The sequence below is a fragment of the Stenella coeruleoalba genome, assembly GCF_951394435.1.
Source record: "Stenella coeruleoalba genome assembly, chromosome: 3".
Lineage (NCBI taxonomy): Eukaryota > Metazoa > Chordata > Mammalia > Artiodactyla > Delphinidae > Stenella > Stenella coeruleoalba.
Window position 1 is genome coordinate 12,135,732 of NC_137148.1, and position 20,994 is coordinate 12,156,725.

The 20,994-nt window shown below is 44.1% G+C and overlaps 1 protein-coding gene across 15 annotated transcripts in view; it reads left to right on the forward strand.

The window, feature by feature from the left end:
• Window positions 1-20,994, forward strand: part of TRIO (trio Rho guanine nucleotide exchange factor) — a 372,206-nt gene that overhangs the window by 119,862 nt on the left and 231,350 nt on the right. For all 15 annotated transcript variants that reach the window (XM_079917624.1, XM_079917622.1, XM_079917617.1 and 12 more), the window contains one exon: window positions 12,105-12,179. In XM_079917624.1, coding sequence (XP_079773750.1) covers window positions 12,105-12,179 — 75 coding nt within the window. The remainder of the gene's footprint in view (window positions 1-12,104; window positions 12,180-20,994) is intronic.

Sequence of the window (20,994 nt, forward strand, 5' to 3'; positions counted from 1 at the left end):
TGTCCCAGAGGTCTCTGAGACTGTCTTCAGTTCTTTTCATCCTATTCTCTTTATTCTGCTCCTTGGCAGTTATTTCCACTATTTTGGCTTCCAGCTCACTTATTCATTCTTCTGCCTCAGTTAATCTTTTATTGATTCCTTCTAGCGTATTTTTCATTTCAGTTATTGTGTTGTTCATCTCTGTTTGTTTGTTCTTTAGTTCTTCTAGATCTTTGTTAAACCTTTCTTGTATTGTCTCAGTCCGTGCCTCCATTCTATTTCCGAGATTCTGGATCATCTTTACTATCATTACTCTGCATTCTTTTTCAGGTAGATTACCTATTTCCTCTTCATTTATTTGGTCTTGTAAGTTTTTACCTTGCTCCTTCATCTGTGACATACTTTTTTGCCGTCTCATTTTTTTTTTCCCTTTTTTTTTTTACGAGTGGGATTGTGTTCCTGTCTTACTGGTTGTTTGGCCTGAGGCTTCCAACACTGGAGTTTGTAGGCTGTTGGGTAGAGCTGGGTCTTGGTGCTGAGATGAGGATCTCCGGGAGACTTCACTCTGATGAATATTCCCTGGGATCTGAGGTTCTCTGTTAGTCCAGTGGTTCGGACTCGGACCTCCCACGGCAGGAGCTTCGGCCTGACGTAGGTTCGTGAACCAAGATCCCGCAAGCCACCTGGGGCAGCCAAAAAAGAAAAGAAAAAAAAGAAAAAGAAAAAAAGGAGAAGAGTAACAAAGTAAACAATAAAATTAGACTAGGAAAGTAACAGCTATGTTAGAAAAAAATATATAGATGAAACAACAACCAGAAGGTAGAACAGAACTACAGTAGTAACAAAGAGGAGGAGGAGAAAAAAAAGAAAGGTGGAAAAGGTGTTGGCTGTGGAGGGTGGCATCTAAGCAGGGGTGAGGCTTGGCTGGTGGGCGGGGCCTGTGCTTAGGACCCACAGGGCTGGAACAGGCAGTGGGGGTGGGCGGGGCTTAGGCTCTACAGAATAGAAGGGGCCCAGGCGTGCCTCCCCCCTGGAAGCCCAGCAGGCTTCCTGGGCTCAGGTGGGCGGGACAAACACCCTCCGCTCCTCTCCTGCTCCTCTAGTCCCCTCCCAGCAGCCTCTCCTGATCTTGCTGGCCTCCCTCCTTCGTCCCCAGGGCCCATGCTCCCTGCAGGGGGCTTTGGAGGGTGTGGGATTGGCCTGGGAGCTCAGCAGGCTCCCCGGACCTGAGTGGGCAGAGCAAACGCCCTCTGCTCCGGTCCTGCTCCTCCAGTCCCGGAGGGCCCATCCCGCCTGCCTCTGTTCATCTCCCCAGCCTCCCTCCTATGCCCCCAGGACCACCCCAGCCTGGAGGGCATAGGATCCGACCTGAGAGCCAGGCGGACTTCCCCGGAGATCGGGCAGGGGAAACGCTGGGCCCGCCCTCCCCTGATCCCAGCCCCCAAGGGTCCCTCCAGGCATGGGAAGGCATCCCTCCCCTGCTCTCAGCCACCCCTCAGGGGCACCGGTCCTGTCCGGCCTCCACTTCTCCTCACTCCTCAATTCCCCCACATCCTACTGGTTCTCTTGGGGGTTCTTCCCGTCTCCTTGGGCGTCAGGGTCCCCCACCCGCATCTGGCAGGCGCCCTAGTTGTGGGGAGACGCCAACACTGAGTCTTCCCACACTGCCTTCTTGACTCCGCCCCCCTTCTCATGATTAAAGCAATCACAGTATTACTCTTTGAACATGTTATAGTATTATTCACTTCTGTGCTTTGTGGTTTTAATCCCTATAGCAAGGGGTTCCAACCTTTTCAGAAGGGTCTGGAGCATCCTTTTCTATGTCAGGGACTTAGTTTTAGTGCCAGTGATTGATACAGAATTTCAGTGACAAAAGTAATACTTTTAGATGGCTTTGTGTAATTAATCACAATAGCATCTACATCTTTTTTATAAATAACAGTACCTGTATTTGTAAGGCATATTTATTTGTCCATCAGACTTTGCTTGTTACGTACACATGGTTAAGGCCACTATTTGGTCTAATGTGTGTTTTATTTTGTTTTAGATTATAAGCTTCTTACAATCAGGAACACGTCATTCAGGGGGAACATTTCTAGGGCTTAAGAGAACACCATGTGTAAATGTGTCCTTTATGAATGCCAAGAGATGAAAAACACAGTTCTAAGCTTCATCAGAGGGACTGGCTGGTAGAAAGTTCTTCCATACCTTTCTAGTGAGTTTATGTTGAAATTAAATCCAAATGGAAATAACTTTTCAGTCCTTCAGGTTCAGTTTTGAGTTGTATGGGGTTTGCTTGGCTTGCTGTTTCCCTCACGTCTACTCTGTTTACAGAATCTCGTAATGAAAGCGCTTTGGTGTAACTCGGAATTCTTGGGTGAAGACAGTCCTGAGTGCAAAGGGGCGGGGCCGCAAGACCCGTGTTTTCCTACTTAGAAACCACTTCCCTAGAGTCTTGCATCCCTCTTGGTGGTTGAGGACGTGGTGTTGACTGAAAAAGAACACAAAGTGAGAGCAGTGAGTTTGTTTTATTCAGTTACCTCACTGAGGACTGTAGCCCAGGAGACAGCCCCTCAGATGGCTCTGAGGATCTGCTCCGAAGAGGTAAGGGGGGAGCCAGGATACAGCTGAACTTTTTTGCTGGAAAAACACGTGGTCAAGAATAAAAAGATCACTGCTAATTACAAAGAACAGACATCTGAAGTTAATGATTGCACTGTTTTTCTGTGTGTGGGAAGATGCAGGAATCTGGGCTCCCTGAAATTTTTCCTTAGGTATGCATCTTAACTCTCTAGGGGCTGGTATGTGGTCTATGGAACTCAAAGCCACTCAGTGTCCTTCCCATCACAGAAGCTTTTCATAAATAATTTTTGTATGTGTGTGGCTGGGCAGCAAATAACTTTTAATTACGTTGTGAAAATCCCAGAGTCAAACTTTTCCTGCTTAAAAAATCTGAACGAAGAATATGTAAATGTAATTTTATGTACTAGATGAAGGACTCACTCGTCACCGCAGCCTCCTCGAATGAGTGTTTGGAGCAAGTTGACCACTTTGGACTGGTTGCTGACTGGGATGAGACGGATACTTGGCTCAGAGCTGCAGGTTGTCAGCTGCCACTTAAAATTTCCAACTGCTTGAAGCGCTCTGAGCCTCGGGGGCTACCTAGCTGGGGATGGAGCCCTTACTGTGACCATAGCACTCTGCTAGGCAGTGAGATGTAGGACCGTCCCATCCCTCGAGGGGCTTCCCTTATCATGGGGCACGCTGATGGGTGTTTAGGTAATTCTAACTGTGCAGTGTGATAAGGGTTCGGGGTGCTGTGGGAGTGCAGGATGGGGCATCTGATCCAGCACTGGGGGGCTCCGCAAGGCTACATAGACGGGCTGGGTCTGGCCCGAGCCTTTCTGGAGGAGCTGGGAGCGTGAAGAGTGCGTGCGTGTGCGTGTTCACACGTGTATGTGCATGTTGGGAGGTGCGGGGCGTGTTTCCGGCTGGTAGGGAGCAGTGTGTGTGGAAGTTCAGCCGTGAGCGAGGACGTGTGTTCCCTGCAGGAGATTAGAATTCCTGGAGTGGGTGTGTGGAGAGGGTACTGAGTTGGGGGAACCAGTGAGGCCACAGGGGTAAGTGGACGTCAGGTGTTGAGGGGCTTTGTGCCACATCAGGGAGTTTGGGCTTTATTCGAGGGCATAGAGAAGCCAGTGGTGAATTTTAGGGGAGTGAAACTGTGAGATGGATGTTTAGGAGAGAGTGGCAGAATGGATCAGAGGGAATCATGAATGTCCATTAGGAGACTGTTGGAGTCATGCACACGAGGGAGTTGCTGGCCAGTGGACACGGTGCCCCTGGAGTCTGCAGGAATGCGAGGGAGGACGGTGGGGGGCAGGGGCAGCCTGGGTTCCTGGTTCGGTTGGGGTGGGTGGTTTGTAGGACCAGGGGCTGCGCTGGGACCCACACAGTGGGGGGCAGGTCTGGGGGGATGCGGGTGAGTTCGAGGTTAGACGTTTGGTAGAGAAGCCTGTACTATAGGCATGCAGGTGCCCAGTTCATGACCCCTCCTGGCTCCTGCTCGGCAGCCGAGACCAACCATAATCAACTCCCCCCGCCCCGCCCCCTGGCAAGAATCCTACATCTTACAGGACATCTCTTACTTCGATCCCTCTGGCCCTGGTTTTTCCATACTATGTGTTTGCACTGTACAGAACTGACCACTCCTGCTGCTTTGCCAAACACACTGGGTTCAGCAAGGACCCTAGATTGCACTTGATGTTCATATCACCCCCAAATCAGAGCAAATCAGTGTACACTGAGAGAAGTTTTAATACCGTCAATTTATACCACTTCTCTGTAATTGAAAGCCTTTCTGTATGTAATAATCAAAAAGATATTTATATAAAGGGAAAGAGTAGAGTTATAATTATAGCTTTATTATCCAAAGCCTTTTATAGAGTTTGATTGTGATGTGCATTTAAAAAAATATACTTGGGTATTAGAATTTTTTCTTTTCTTATTTGGTAGAGGGTAAGGGTACTACCATTTACAGACTGTTTGATGTAATGATTAAACAGGTTTTCTTTTAGCAGTCAATTTTGGTTGATTGCTGTACAGTTGTATCACTGTTATTCATTTGCTACAAACTAAGTTTTTTTGTGTGTGTGTTTTTTTTTGGCTGCATTGGGTCTTCGTTGCTGTGCGTGGGCTTTCTCTAGTTGCGGTGAGCAGGGGCTACTCTTTGTTGCGGTGTGCAGGCTTCTCATCACGGTGGCTTCTCTTGTTGCGGAGCATGGGCTGTAGGTGCGTGGGCTTCAGTAGTTGGGGCACGTGGGCTCAGTAGTTGTGGTTCACAGGCTTAGTTGCTCCGCGGCATGTGGGATCTTCCCAGACCAGGGATCGAACCCGTGTCCCCTGCATTGGCAGACAGATTCTTAACCACTGTGCCACCAGGGAAGTCCCGCAAAGTAAGTTTTTAAACAGCTTTCCTGAGAGGCTACTTCTTATGTAAAGCAAACCTTATTTGGAGTCTGTCAGCACACAGAACCATATGAATCAAAGTGTGTGTGTGTGTGTGTGTGTGTGTGTAGTTTAGGGTGAGTGATAGGTCTCAGGGTACAGCCTGGGTGAGCTTTCCCCAGAGGCATCTCCTGACAGGCAGTGCAGGCACAAGCACAGACAGATGTCTTCTTTCTCTTGGCATTAGACAAACACGAGGATAAGGTTTCTCTACGCTTGGCCCTGTGCTGGTCCCTGAGGATGCAAAGATGAACGGCACATCTGGGCACATGGTTCTTTTTAGATTTATGAGATTATAGAGTTCCCTTTTATAATATTCCTCCTTTTTTTGACTATTGGAATATTTCCTTTCATTGGTCTATTCCTTATGCTTTTTAATTAACCTCTAACACAGTTACTGTGTAATTAAATCATCAAATGTTAAAAATTCTGCAGATTGTTTCATTACAGTAAAATATATGCAATAGTTAAAAATATTCTTGCTATGGTTTTGCTTTTGTGTTTTTTTTGGTTATTTTGGTTTGTCTTCTATGTTTTGTGCTCAAGACATTAAAAGCCAGAGCTATTTCAAGTTGAAATGCCCTTAAACTGCCTTGAATCAGACAGCTTATGTTGCTTTTTCTTTCTGCAAGGTATGATATTACAGGCTATTACTTCTAAAATTATGTGAAGGAATAAATCAACCAGTCTGACAGTTATTATAACCATAAAGGAAATAAGTAGAAATTATAATGCTGTACTATGAAACCCCATCCATATTCCTGTGTGGTGGCCTGTGAACATGTTTATATTCTTGATATAAATACTTAATTCACTTTATATGCATTTTATAATCATTTTATAAGTATGGACTGTAGTTACATATTTATGTAAAAATAATATAAGCATTGCATTATGTTTTGATTTTTTCATGTATTGGTAAAGAAGACACAGTACACCACTTGATTTATAACCTTATATCCCCGCCCCCCGCCCCAAACATTTTCAGAGAGGATCCAGGCTAGAGAAAATGCTTCCTCCCTACGCAACACTGGTCTCAATGCTTGCCCAACTAAAAGCCTTGATAGCGCAGACATTGTGCCGCGTGCGCGCACTGCCGCTCCCAGCGATCCGTGACTAATCCCGCAGGCACTGCAGAGAAAGGTCCGGGAGTCGGAACTGCGGACGGCCTGCCTGGAAAGGGTGACGTCACCTCCATCTGCGCGCGCGCGCTGCCGCTGATGGAGAGGCTTAGCCCCCTGCTCTTTGTGCTGTGGGGTGCATGCGCGCGCGTTTCCCCTAAATAAACTAATGAGCAAAATTCGGTAATTACCACCAAGACTCCGTACTAATAGTGACCCTCCAGCTTACTACTTAATGTTGCTTTCCTTTGTTCTTTCAGAACGCTGCTTTCTTTATTACCACATTGTTTATTACTGCTACCACCTGTGTCTTTAGAAGGATGGGAATTTGTTCAGTCTCTCTCACTTTGTCTTCCCATTTAGTAAATACTAACGTAAGATAGCTGACCGGCAAATGAGACCTCTGAAAACGGATGAGCTGCACAGTTTGCCTTGTGGATTGTCCTTTAAGGACAAATCCCAGTGCAGGAGGTGAGGCGGACTGTTGAGAGCAAGGTGCCAGTTCATCTGGTTCAGCTCAAATGGTGAAGAAATGACTTTTTTTTTCTTCTAACAAGCACTGTTTTTATTCAATACTTAAAAAAAAAAATTGACTTGTTTAATTTGAGGATTAGGTAACATTTCAAATGGCTAGTATCTGCTGGTAGTCCTGAGAGAAATATGGGAGAAAAAATTAACCTGTGTTTTGGTTTAGAATTTTAAAAATTTGGTTCATTTAAAAACTCATTTGATTTGTTTCATCTTAATTTCTTTTGAAACCAGCTATGGAAAAATGACTGCTGGGATAATGTTTGCTCATTGTAAAAATATTTCTGTGGTGCTTTTGTACTTCTTAAATAAAAAAACCTGGGGGTGGTTGTTCCTTATCTGTTTGTTGATTTTGAAAATTCTGATACCAAGGAAATGACCAAGTGTGGGAGCATTCTGGTCAGCAGTGACTCGCTTCAAAAGGCATTTGTCAGCAGTAACAATACAGCACCTCCTTGTAGGGTCGAGGGGTGACAAACGAGATTGATCTGACCAGTGGGGTATTAGATAGTTGAAGTTTCAGACCATTGATTCAACTAAAAGATTTTACATTGTTGAATAACTTGTGGAATGTTTTCTCTTAGGGCAGAGAGGTTAATTTTCCTCGTTGTAAATATAAGTCATATCGTAGGCCATCTGAGCAATACTGAGCTTATAGGTTAAACGGGAAACAGGAAGTGCTCAGGAACATTGAGGTGCTTGCATGGGGGTTTTGGGCAAGAAGCTGGAGAAGTATGTGCATGTCTTAGTTCGTTCATTCATTCATTCATTCAGCCAACCCATGTTCATTGACCACCCTGTACCTGCCCTGTCCTAGGCAGCTGGGACACAGCAGGGAACAAAAACAGACCCGTCCTCTGGCTGGCAGGCGGATTTAGAGGAAGAGAGAGAAAAACTGTTCTCTTGATGGGCAACATAATGTTAGTCACTTTAGGAAATGTGAATGATTTGGGAGCGGGGGGTTGAAATGTACCTCAGGCTGACAGGTTACTGAACCAAATAGCAATTTGAAAAGTGGTAACAGAATCAATTTTGGCAAGTCATATCATGCTGAACCTGGGGTTTGAGATATTTTTTAATGAATATGTTAAAACCTCTAAATATTCAAATGTGATTGCTTTAGGAAAAGGGGTTATTTGTGTTGACTGAAACCAGGAAGGAGGAAAGAAAATCAGCCACTAACTGCATGTTTATGTTAACAATGATAAGATCAGATTGTTAACCCAAACGCACTTCCCTCAGTAGCGTTCAACAAATATTAACATCAAGATCTAGAGTAATGGCAAATGTTCTGTGAACATTTTTTTCAGATTTGGTTTAAAAGAGCAGTTGTTGACTTCCTTTTTGGACTCCCCTGGAACACACCCTTTGCACCTACGAAGGAGCTGGATGAGCCTCGGCTGACTGCATCCCATGCGCTGTTCACTGTCCCTTGAAGCTAGCCTTTCATTAAAATTCACAGTGGCTTCTTTGTCTCAGCAAAACGTACTTTAAATCGTAACAAGTATCCAGTCCCTCTGCACACTTCAATATAGGCCTGTGTATTTTAAAAAGTATATAATTGGGGCTTCCCTGGTGGCGCAGTGGTTGAGAGTCCGCCTGCCGGGGCAGGGGACACAGGTTCGTGCCCCGGTCCGGGAAGATCCCACATGCCGCGGAGCGGCTGGGCCTGTGAGCCATGGCCGCTGAGCCTGTGCATCCGGAGCCTGTGCTCCGCAACGGGAGAGGCCATGGCAGTGAGAGGCCCGCGTACCGCAAAAAAAAAAAAAAAAAAAAAGTATATAATTGACAAAATGGGTACAAATACATGTCCTCTGACTTTGGCCATTTACCTCTGTTATATAGTTATTGCCTTTCACATTGCTCTTCTTTTTTTGCCCCTTCTCTCCTAGTTTTACTGAAATTCTCTCTGTGCCACCTATTAAGTTTGGTGGCACTTAGCAGTAAAGTGCTGATGACTTCCTAGCTGTGGCACTGATGAGGTCTGTGGTCTCTCAAGTGTCACTCCGAGATGGCATCTGCCAGTCCTTCCCCTCTCCATGAGGGTGGGAGGACAGGTGTATGTTTCGAGGGTAGTTGCTGAGTGTATCCTTTTGTTCCAAAGTGTAGGTCCCACAGCTAGATCCTTTAATGTATGAGGAAGCAGCACAGTAGTTGTTGTCCTACCTGTCATGTAATCTAGAATCACTGGAATAGCACAGAAGCCATTTATTTGTAATTTTTTTGTAGTCATGCACTCTGTTTTCATAAATAGCTCTTCAGGGCATGGAACAGAATCTGCCATTAGATCTGAGGACATTTCATGGCTGAGTTCTTGCTTGTTATTGAAAGTTACGTGATATATTTAATCTAGCTTTAGTATGTGTACAGGCTTCCGCAGTCCTTTGCCTGTTGGGTGTGTCTTTTAAAAATGGAAACGAGGTTAAACAGTACTTAGGTGAGCGCCTAATAATAGCCACAAACTCAGTTTCTTTGTGTGGTTAGTTTTATGTTTCTTTCTTTCATTGTTTGTTTCTCTATTTTCTTTTATGTTTTAGACTTTTTCATTGTCAATTTTAATAAAATCAGCATGTCTTTTTTTCTGTGCCATATTCAACAAAAATATTACGGTAAAACTATTTAGAATTTATATTCTAGTCTATGTTCAGACATGTACGTATATCATAATAGAAGTTAAACACATTTTCACACCAGTTTAGCCATTGATTCATGTGCCTTTCTTCTTCTGGAAAAACTGTTGAGTCTCAATTTAGGGGAGATTGTCATTGTTTTGTTTCCTTCACCTTGTTTTCATATCAGTATGATATTCTTCCGGTGGGGTGACCTGGAACATGGCAGCTCTAAATGGCATCATTCACTCCATCAAGATTATTAATAAACAGATGTAGTTCAGAGTCGGTGGGACTTGTCAAGAATGCTTTGGAATTCCGTAAGTCACACAGGCTTCTCTTGAGGTCCCCGAACTGGAATGGGGACATTCTCTTTGTCGAGGGCTGTGTGAGAGGCAGCTCCTGCTTCTGCAGTGTGGGAATCCAGGACCGCAGTGGTAGTGGCAGCTCTCTGAGGGCTCTGCTGTGTCCCGGCCGGGGCACGTGTGCGCACGGCTATGGGGGGACGGTGGGAAGTGTGCGTTTTCTTGTCTGGTGGCAGTGGAAGGGGATCCTCTTTTCAAATCCCGGTAGATGGGGGTCCACAGCTATGGCTTCCTTCTTCCTAGTATTCTGGTATTTGATCTGCCTCCTCATTGCCTGGGTCCGTTCGTGCTGCTTACAGAACTTTCCATCCTGTGCCTTTGCTCTCTAGGTGTTCATGAGCTTGTCTCTGCAAAGACCGCTGTGGTGCCTGATTCCTCTTTGCATTTGCCCCGCTGCCATCCATGTCCGCCTCAGTTGGAAGTGGGATGTCATCAATCTTTGTAGACGCATGCGGTGAATAATTACCCAATGACAGGCAATGAACTGCTGAGATGACATTGCATCCATTCAAGAGTTTTGAAGGAACCTTAAGGATGAAATTGCAGAGCCCTTGGCTCTTGTTTTGCCTTTTATAAATAGCCAGTGTTCTAAAAGCCTGGTGGGTTGGTCCACAAGGCATGGTGTATTGGAAAGCAAAATGGCCTGGTGATCTGGAGGCCTGCGTTCTGTGTTGAGCCATTTCACAACCAGCTGGGTAGTGCCGCTAAGCCCTTGGACCTCAGGGTCCTCGTCAGGATGTGTTTGCTGTGGTCTTTGCACAGAAGTCTCTGGTGATCGTCAGTGTCGTGGTTAGATCCTGTTAAACTGGGTTCTTTGTGCACGTGTAGGTATTCTGTGGACAGGATTGTTATTAATCTACTCATTCTTTGTTTCTGTGAATGATACATTGCGGAGACTAGATTCTGTTGGATTCCTCCAGAATGTGCTGGTTTTGTTGCTGTTCGGGTGCTTGTTTCAGCAGGCTGGACCCTGCAGCGGGCAGCCACTCCAGCCTCGGGTCAGGTCCTTAGCCTTAGTCTGGAGCTGGGGCTGCTTGGAGCTTGCCCTGAACATGCAAGCGCGGGGGACAGCCAGAGGTTTGGGCCAAGTTTATGTACAGAATTTGGGTCTCCCCTTCTCTTTTGCACGATTTCTTGTCTTGATTACAGCTGCTGAGGTTGCCCTGAGCTGTGTCCCGACTTGTTTTAGCAGCTCCAGGTGGCTTAGGCTGGGCCCTGCCCTCAGGCTGAAAGCCGTTATAAAGTCACTTCCTTTTTCCTGGTGGCTCTCCCTGCTTTTGGTCACTCTCCTGTGCCTTGAGACAGTCGGTTTTTGTAGGTTTAATCTGTGCCAGGGCTGGTCCGCAGGAACTGCTCAGGCTCAGAAGCGGAAGCTCCAGTCACGTACCTAGAGCACTTTTTTTGCTGCTAATTCCAGGTCTATGCCTTGCATTGGTTATTTGTTACCAAACTCACATTTTTGGATCCTTTCCTTGTAGTATTTTGGCAAAAACAAACAGGAAAATAGGGATGGGGCAGCTCTCTTTAATTCTTTCTAGAGATTGCTCTGCCGTGAACGATAGTTACTTGTTTTGATGAGTATGGCCAGCATCCTGAACCTGGACTTCCCCTGGTAGAGACCTCCAGGAGAAAAATGCCGAGGCGTTATTACCAGTATGAACATTTCTGACCCCAGAGTCCCATGTGGGCATTCGCCCTGGAGAGCTGGGCCGGTCGTGTTTGGGCTGCCAGAGTTCCCTTTGCGGAGATGGGTCCTGGCCTGGCCTGAAGTGCCCGCCGCGTGCTTCCTTGCCACACTGTTTCCACTGGGCCTCCTACGATGTTCGGGGCGTGGGGAGAGTTGGTTTGATGTGAGGAGAGGGATCTGGGCCACCCAGTGAAGTGGGTGACACCAGGCCATCTTACACGTTCGCCAGTGACATTCCTCCAGGGGCGCCTGCCCCAGAAAGCCTGGAAGGACAGCGCCAAGTGGGAGCTGTGGCCAGTCCCCAGCTGTTTAAAATCCTGCTCTCCTCCCTGACGCTGTTTATGTTTAACTGGATTCGGAGATAGGATGAGGCTCTGAGCTCCCCCTAGAGGTTTTAGTGTGCCATGAATCGCAGTTTTAAAACAACCATGTTGCTGCTTTATTTGCCAGTGTTTATGTTAAATCTGTGGAATTAAAATGAAGATTTTTGAAACAATCTGGACTGATTTCAAATCCCGTCTTTTTGGGACCAAACCTTTCTTTAAAACCAGAAATGATCGAGAGCTTGCTTGGTATGGGAGCCTCTGGGTCTGGGTCTGCAAATCATCCTTCCACATTGAAATAGAAGGTATTCCTGTGATCAGAGACTTTCCTTCATAGAATTCAGATGTTTTCAAATGATGATATTTCTCAAGTTGATTTAATGGGTGTGAAGAAAGCAGCTGCGTTGGCATTGAGATTGGGTGGTTAGGAAATTAAATGACACTCAAGCAACCCGCTAATTTTATTTTCTCCTTATGTATTTCAGGGTTTCGAAAAAACGATGAAATGAAAGCTATGGATGTTTTGCCAATTTTAAAGGAAAAAGTTGCATACCTTTCAGGTAAAGTTTAACTTTCTAATCTGCTCTATTGTTCCTTCTGAGTGCTTCGATACAATGTCAGAGTCTGAAATACTAAACTGTACACTAGCTCACCTGTCACAACGTAAAAGCATTGGCATTTCGATGGATTTTTAACTGCTTTATTCTTGTAGTGTGGTCCTGAGAAATGAGTGCCCAAAGGGTTTTCTTCTAGCTGGCAGGCACATCATAGGTCAGATAGCATCGGTGATTAAAATATGTTCGTGATTAAAATATGTTCGTGTCTGTCATTCAACAAACATTTGACAGTTAAGTAAAAAAACTGATTTTTTTAAAATTAGAGTATAATTGCTTTACAATGTTGTGTTAGTTTCTGCTGTACAGTGAAGTGAATCAGCTATACATATACATATATCCCCTCCCCCGCCACATCCCACCCGCCTGGGTCATCACAGAGCACCGAGCTGAGCTCCCTGTGCTGTGCCGCAGGTTCCCACTAGCTATCTGTTTTACACACGGTAGTGTATATATGTCAAACCTAATCTCCCAGTTCATCCCACCCTCCTCTTTCTCCCATGTCCACACGTCCGTTCTCTACGTCTGCATTTCTGTTCCTGCCCTGGAAATGGGTTCAACTTTTCTAGATTCCACATATATGCGTTAATACACAATATTTGTTTTTCTCTTTCTGACTTACTTCACTCTGTATGACAGACTCTGGGTCCATCCACGTCTCTACAAATGACCCCATTTCGTTTCTTTTTATGGCTGAGTAATATTCCATTATATGTATGTACCACATCTTTTTTATCCATTTCTCTGTCTAGGGACATTTTATCCATTCCTCTGTCGAGGGACATTTAGGTTGCTTCCCTGTCCTGGCTGTTGTCAATAGTGCTGCAGTGAACACTGTGGTACATGTGCAGTTTGAATTACGGTTTTCTCAGGGTATATGCCCACCATCTCAGCAGAAGTGGTGGGAATGAGACCATATGTAGATGTGTCCTGAATTCCTTGCCTCTCTTTCTGGCGCTCTGGTCCTGGAATTCCTAGAACCCATGTCATGGACCTGGAAAGCCCTGGTCGTCTCTGCCAGCCGGTCCTCCACTTAACTCCTGGCCCTTCTGCAGCGTGGGGACAGACTGGACCGGTCTCCCAGGCTCTGGGGCACTCACCTGCCCTCTCCTCTGCACACAGAGGGTCAGCTTGGGGGCTTTTCTGGCTGTCTCCTCGGGGGTTCCTTCCTCCATGAACAGAACAGCCATTGGGTATCATACCTTTTTAGCACCAGTTCACTTGTTACAGAACAAAGGTTTGCAGGCGTTTTCTGCTGTGTTATAGCAGAAAGTAAATCTGTAGACTGTCACGTGCTTTTAGACAGTCTTCCTGGATGTGTTTCCCTTGATAAATTTTTATCTTTCACAAACAGGCATGCTATGCTGATCTCATGTCTCCTCTTGAACACGTTTTATTTTAAATTTGTGGCACAGCTAGCTCCTTTTACGTGTTCTGTCTGTCCTTTAAGCATGTGGGACGGCTATATATTTAGGATGCAGCTTCCTGTGGCTTTTTCGCTAGTCTCATCTCGCTTTGTGTCCAGTGGTGTTTCTTGCCTCCTGTTGACCACTGTTTGATGACTTTGCTGAAGTAAATCTAATTCAAGGTGACTTTGAGAGGTTAATAGAAGACTAAGTTCATGAAAAGGAGAAGGTGCTTTAGATTGTTGCAAAAACAGGGTAAAGAAATGAAAGGGGAAAAAAGGCCCTCCTGGCTTCTAATACACTGTTTTCAAATTAGCATTTGCTCCTTTCTAATCATTTACTGACAAACTGCAAAATATGGACTCATGCCAATTTCATGAACCTCCTGACTAGTTCACAGGTGGATTTTAAAGTGAAAGACTCTAAAATATTACAGGCTTTCTTTTGTAAGAAAGGCTGAAAGGAAGCTGATCTCGCACATTCATCAGGTTTTGTTTTAAAGTTTGGCTCTGTGATGAGGGCACGTGCTCCTTCGGTCCCTTCTTTTGTTCCTAAACCTCGTCACTGCGCTTTCTTCTCTTATTATGCTTGTGATGGGTAGGTGAAGAACAGTGGAAGATTGAGTGATAATTGGTATATGTACTCACTCTTTTTTTAAAAAAAAATAGTGGAGCATAGTTGATTAACAATGGTGAATTGGTTTCAGGCGTACAGCAGAGTCATTCAGTTATACATATACATGTATCTATTCTTTTTCAAATTCTTTTCCCATTTAGGTTATTACAGAATATTGAGCAGCATTCCCTGTGCTATACAGTAGGTCCTTGTTGGTTATTTATTTTAAATATAGCAGTGTGTATGTGTACATATTCACTCTGTTCTTAAGCATTTAATACAGAATATATTAATAGATGGTGTTTCTATTTAAGTTACTGTCAAAACTGAACTATTTCTCTTTCAACTAATCCAATAAAATCAATCTTTCAGAGTTTATCGTGAATCTTTGCTAAAACCTTAAATTCTGCAGAGTTAATTAAAGTTGGATGTCTTTAGTGGGGAGGGAAGTTTTGCATTGCAACAAATCAGTCCAGAACCATTTTTAGAGATGGTAGGACTTCTACCAGCTGGGTTAGCAAAATGCAGTTAGTAGGGGACACCACAGTTTCATAGTATTTCCTAATCTGTGGCCAGAATTGGCCAGTTAAAGCAGCATGAGGTCCTTGCTGATTCCCTTAGGCTTGCTGTTATCTTGTTTAGGAAGGGAAAAGGAAAAAAAAATCATTAAATTAAAAACAAATTGATTACTTATGTGGTAAATGTTTTTTTAAATTTCAGTGAAGGAGTAAACTTCTGAAACATTTTTACCTCTGATCCTGTTTTTTCTTTTTTCTTGAGATAAAATTCACATACCATAAATCCACCTTTTATTTTTTATTTATTTTTTAGATTTATTTTTTAAATCCCCCTTTTAAAAGTGTACAGCCTAGTAGATTTTAGTGTACTCGCAAGGTGGTGGAAGCATCACCATTCCCAGCCCCTGATTCCTCCACCCCTCAACTCTGGCAATTGCCAATCTACTTTTTTGCCCTGACCCCATTTTAATACATATCAGGGCTATTTATTATGGTAACTTTGTGAAAGCTCTCCATGTGAGTGGCTTTTAGTAAATTAAGTCTAAGTGGAATAGCCAGGGCTTTGAAAAAGCAGGCCAGAGGATCGGCGATTCTGTGAGATGCCCGTTAGCTCAAGATCTCTAAGAAACCAGTGTGGGCTCCTTAAGCTTCAGTATTTCTGATCCTGTCTCATCTCCGGATCCCCTAAAAAGTAGTCCTTTTGAATGAGGTGAGTGACGTGTCTAACTTCATGCATGACGTCAGAGGAGGGGCAGTAAAAGAAGTGTCCTGTAGTTTATGTTTAATGTTATATCTATAAAAGTAGGTATATTTATGGTATACATATTCAGTGTATTACATATTTAATGTTGTGCGTGTGTGTACGTTTTATATATATATATGTACGTGTGTGTATATAATGTCAACCACTTCATGTGGCTCCTGTGCCACTAGGGTTTGGTCTGGGCCATGAAAGAACTCACAGGCAGCCACCAGAATTAAGAACACCTTTTTTCCCTTAACTTTTTATCATGGAACATTTCAACGTCCAAAAGGAGAGAGAATGGTATAGAAAACTGCCGTGAATCCATGGGTCACCTCAGTCATCTTGTTTCATCTATATTCCTTGAAAGGCTTTAAAAAAACCTCAATATACCACATAGACATAAAAATGAATAATAACTTTGATCTATAAAACGCTAAGCAGTATTCATATTTCCGTTTGTCTCGTAATTTGTTTTTACAGGATGTATACTGCAGTTGGTTGATGTGTCTGATGTATCTTTTAATCTTCAGCTTCCTCCTCTTCATCCTTTTTGTGTCACTCCTGTATGTTTATTAAATGAGGAAACGGTGTTTTCCTGTAGATTTCCCTACATTTTGCTGGTTGCGTCCCCGAGGGGTCATGTCACGTGTTCCCCTTGCCCCGTGTTTCCTGTGAGCTAGGAGCTGGATCTTGACGCTTGGTTTTGCAGGGAAATAGGCAGAAAATTTTAATGGGTAGTGTTGGGTGGTTCTACTGGGAGTTTTATTGGGAGAGTCTGGTTGTCTCTCTTTTATGACGTTATGATAATTATTGCTTCGATGTAATATTTTTTAGGGTTACAAAATAGTGATAATCTAATTATATCCTTTTTTCTTCATTTGTCAACTTGGGTATTCCATAAAGAGAAACGTCCCAATCAGCTTCTTGGTTTCCCTGAGAACACAGTTCATACAGGAAAGGAGGAAAAACGATTGATGCTTGTCCCTTATTAGTTTTCAGACACATCATTAGTCATTTCAGACTAATAAAAAGACCATTGAGTTTTTTTTTAAGTGTCATTTTGAGTTCATGATTTTAAATATATTTGATGTGTTTCAATTGTACATTTCTTTTTTTTGTTTTCGGCCACATGGCTCGGCTTGTGGGTTCTTAGTTCCCCGACCAGGGATTGAACCCAGGCAGTGAAAGTGCTGAGTCCTGACCACTGGACCGCCAGGGAATTCCCCCACTGTACATTTCTTTTTCTCTTGCGAAGTTAAAATGTTCCCATCCTTTGGCCAGTGGGAGCCTCTTCAGATGGGCTCCTGAATCCAAGTACCACAATATTACAGCTTCTCTCTCTGCTGATGTTACAAGATATTTCAGGCCCATCTTGTCTGTTTCCTGCTCCATGTCTGCAATCAGCCATTTCTCTAAAGCGCCCTGGTTCTTTTGCATGGGGAATGGTGCAGGGTACTGGGGAAGCTTGCTGTGCTGGGTGGGTCACTGTTTCTGAGCCTCTTCAGTGGACACATTTAGGAAATCTGTATATATACGTTTTCTAAGTGAGAAAAGATATCATGGCTTCATACTAAGGTTTCCAATTCAAATATAGAATTACAGATATTTTATTTTTCTTTGATTTTATATCTGCATCTCCTTTTCTTTTCCTTTTGCTGAAAATCTTTGTGCCTACCCTCATCAACCTAATTACTTATTTACATTGTAATACTGATGTTATCACCACAGTATGACTACCAAATGTAACTTAACACTTCTGTTCTTTTGTTGTCCTAAGGGTACATACCACTAAGAACGTACAGCCCTATTACTGTGTTTTAAAGTCACAAAAAATAGTTCCTCTCCGCGTAGATCAAGTTCTTCCCAACCTGAAACTCAGGATCACTTGTCTTATTTAACTTTACATTTTTAAGGCTTAAAAAAACAACCACTTAATCTTGCTTCAATATTAAGTAAAATGTGTACATCATTTGAGGTTTAAAAACTAAAAAAAAGTTAAAAGATAAGGTGTACTCAAAGAAATCTAGTTTCTCTCCTTGCCTCATCCACCCTGTACCTTCCCTCCCCAGTAGGTAAACTTTTTTGCTTTCGTTTTCTTCAGTGTTGGTTTATTTCTTATACCTTTAAAACACAAGCAGTCTCCGTCTCTGTCCGTCCACCTATTCTCACCTCCCCGCCGCCGCCCCCAGACCAGACAGTGATGTACTTTGCACCATTTTCTCTGCCTTTCTGCTTTCCCTTTAAACAGTATTCTAGAGAGAGCAGTGTATAGCAGGACAAACGGAGATTCGCCATCCCTTTTACAGTTGTATATAACTGTGCTGCGTACGCACCCTAGCTTATTCAGTCAGCTGTCTGTTGACGAGCATTTGGGTAACTCTTTGAGAATAGCTTTTTTTGGGCAAGGTGAACACTGACCTTTGTAAATGGGGGAATTGACAGGAATATAGCATCTTATTGCCCAGAGGTTTGCTGTTAGTGTTGAGACCACTGACTCTAGTTCTTGTTTCAGTTTTGCAGAAAATTCCACGTTTCTTGAGAAGGGAAGGGGGACCTCCCACTCATTTTGTGTATTCTAGTTAGCATCTAGCACTGTCCCAGGCTGTAGTGACTGACTGGAGGGCCGGGTGCCTCTAGAGACCTTCCTTCCACACAGAGTACAGAGTCCCCTTAGAGTCTTCATTCGAGACGGTGTGTAAGCGAGTTTCTGATTCCCAGGATTAGGCAGCGACAAGGTATGGGTGGTGAGCGTGTGACGGTCAGGGCTGGCCTTCTGTTGGCCTCGAGCAGGGACCCAGTGGGCACCCTCTTACCAGAGTTTTGTTAGTCCGTAGCAGACTTAATAGATAGTAGCCATAATTTCTCTTTCACAGACTGCACTTTCTCAGAGCTTTGCTTTGGAAAAGTTTGCTTTTCATGGTTAGTGAGTTGCTGTTCCTCAGGGGGAGTGAAGAACCATTTTCAATGGTATTCGAAACTGGAAATTCAGATGGGGACCATGCAGAGAACAGTACTGTTGGTCCATTGAAATTTATATTATACTTCGCAAAGTAAGAATGCCTTTCTTACAAAAGAAGTTTATTCTCAATATTGTAAGTCACTATACTTCAATTAAAAAAAAAGAAAGAAAAAAGTTTCTTCTACTTGGGTAAGAGGTGAGTTTTTATCAATTCATTTAAAGAAAAAGGGGTGACTCTGAAACTGGCTGCTTCTGTGGTCATTCTGGGCCACACTGCTCAAGAGACCGAGTCCCCTGAAGTTACCTCTCATAAGAGGGAAATGAGTATCGCTGGGTTTATTAGGAAAAGAAGCGTCACACAGATATATATAGCTATTACGTAGACCTTTTCCAGCCTTCTTCTGATATTAAAGTAAACCTCAGTTCGTTTAGCATCTGCGTTTCTATAGGAGTGTTCATCAGGCATTTCCATTTTTAACTTCCTGATACCTGATAGTAGGTATTTTGAATTAACTTTGTTTGGAATATAAAAGAGGAATCCGTTCATTCAGTGACTATTTACTGAATACCTCCTGTGTACCAGCCTGAGAGGGTATAAGATGTCAGTGAGTGAACAGAGATGCCTGCCTCTGGGGGCTTCCGTTCTAGTGGGGAGACAGACAAACAGAAAGAATGTGTGATGTGTATCGTTTGCTAGAAGGTGATAGGTGCCTCACCGAAGTAAAATGTAGTGGGGTGGGGAGGAATGGCAGAGAGGATGCCGTTTTTATGAGAATTGAGAATAGTGTCATCATGATCGGAAACTTCACGTTTTTTGCCTTGTTTTTCGGCTAACCCAGCATTTGGATAGGCAGATAATCCTGAATGGGCTATTGGTTTTTGGTTCCAGACACGTAGAGGTCCAGAAGCTGTGAAGCTCTCATACGCAGGTATCCTGTGACGTTGGTAGGTGCAGGAAATGGACTTCCTGCCCTTTCCTTTTCATCATAGGAACTGAGGCGCTGAGTTTCCCGTCTATAAAGTGGGACTGACATCTGTCCGTCCCGCCTCACTGTGAGGCTGGGGGTTGACATCAGCCACATAGGAGTGTCTAGTAGATGGAGCTTTTATGAACTGCAGCGTCATTGTTTTTATTACTTCAGGAACCGAAACTGTGAATTTGTGGCTTTTCTGCTTCATAACTGGGTCAGTGTTTTCATTTGTGTACCTTCTGTGACATTGGCAACCAAGTTAAATCTTGGGGAATATAATATAAACAAACATCTGTGGAGTTGATGTTTAAGCTCCTTAAGGGTCAGAGACTGTATTCTTCTGAACTAATACTCATGGTTCTAAGATTTTGCTTTTAAACCTCACTGGGAGGGGTCCTCATATGGATGATTCGCACCTGCCTGTCACTGACTGTGACACACCACAGATTGGAAGATGCACCCCCATGCAGGGAGGTTTGCAAGTGAAAAGAAATTATTAAATTATTTAATGGGGAATAGTCCATCTTTACTTCACAAGTGATTTTTTCTTAAAATGATTTTATTTATTTATTTATTTGGTTGCTTTGGGTCTTCGTTGCGGCTCACGGGCTTTCTCTAGTTGTGGCGAGCGGGGGCTACTCTTCGTTGTGGTGCGCGGGCTCCTCATTGCGGTGACTTCTCTTGTTGCGGAACGTGGGCTCTAGGCACGCGAGCTTCAGTAGTTGTGGCTCGCAGGCTCTAGAACGCAGGCTCAGTAGTTGTGGCTCGCAGGCTTCAGTAGTTGTGTCTCGTGGGCTCTAGAGCGCAGGCTCAGTAGTTGTGGCGCACAGGCTTAGTTGCACCACGGCATGTGGGATCTTCCCGGACCAGGGGTCGAACCTGTGTCCCCTGCATTGGCAGGCGATTCTTAACCACTGTGCCACCAGGGAAGTCCCTCATAAGTGATTTTTGATGAAGTTCTAAAATTATTGTGGTGAGTTTTCTGAAACTCTTCTGGGAACGGGCAAAAGACAAAATGATTTTTTGCCCCTCTGTCTTAAAATTCAAGTTCAGGTTTAGGTAAGCTTTTTTTAGGACACGAATGAGAGCCTGTTTCGTGGACGAGCTTGCTGGCAGTTCCCTGGGGGCTCCTCACCAGCACCACCAGCTCGAGGGCATCTCTCATCGACAGTGGAGCGGTCACAGAGGCAGCCAGCACTTCGGCACACACCTGCAGCTTGTCGTCACTCATGGAGTGAACAGAATGACGGCGTGCACACCTGTTGACTCCCCCATGGCTGTCTTAGGTGGGCGGATTTTGGATTCTACTTTTCACAGCCATGCTGGAGCCCACCTTGCTCGCGTTGTGAGATATGATGACCCCAGAAGGAGGACAGTCGAGCAGGGGTCATGGGCATTTAGTCTCCCTAATGAGCCACACATTATGTTGCATTTAAAATATTAAGAATGGTGGTCCAGAAAAATGTGAGATGCTGTTCTTTTTACCAAAAGTGAGGTGAATGTTTTAATACAAATATCATACTATATGTTTTAAAACTCACATTTCT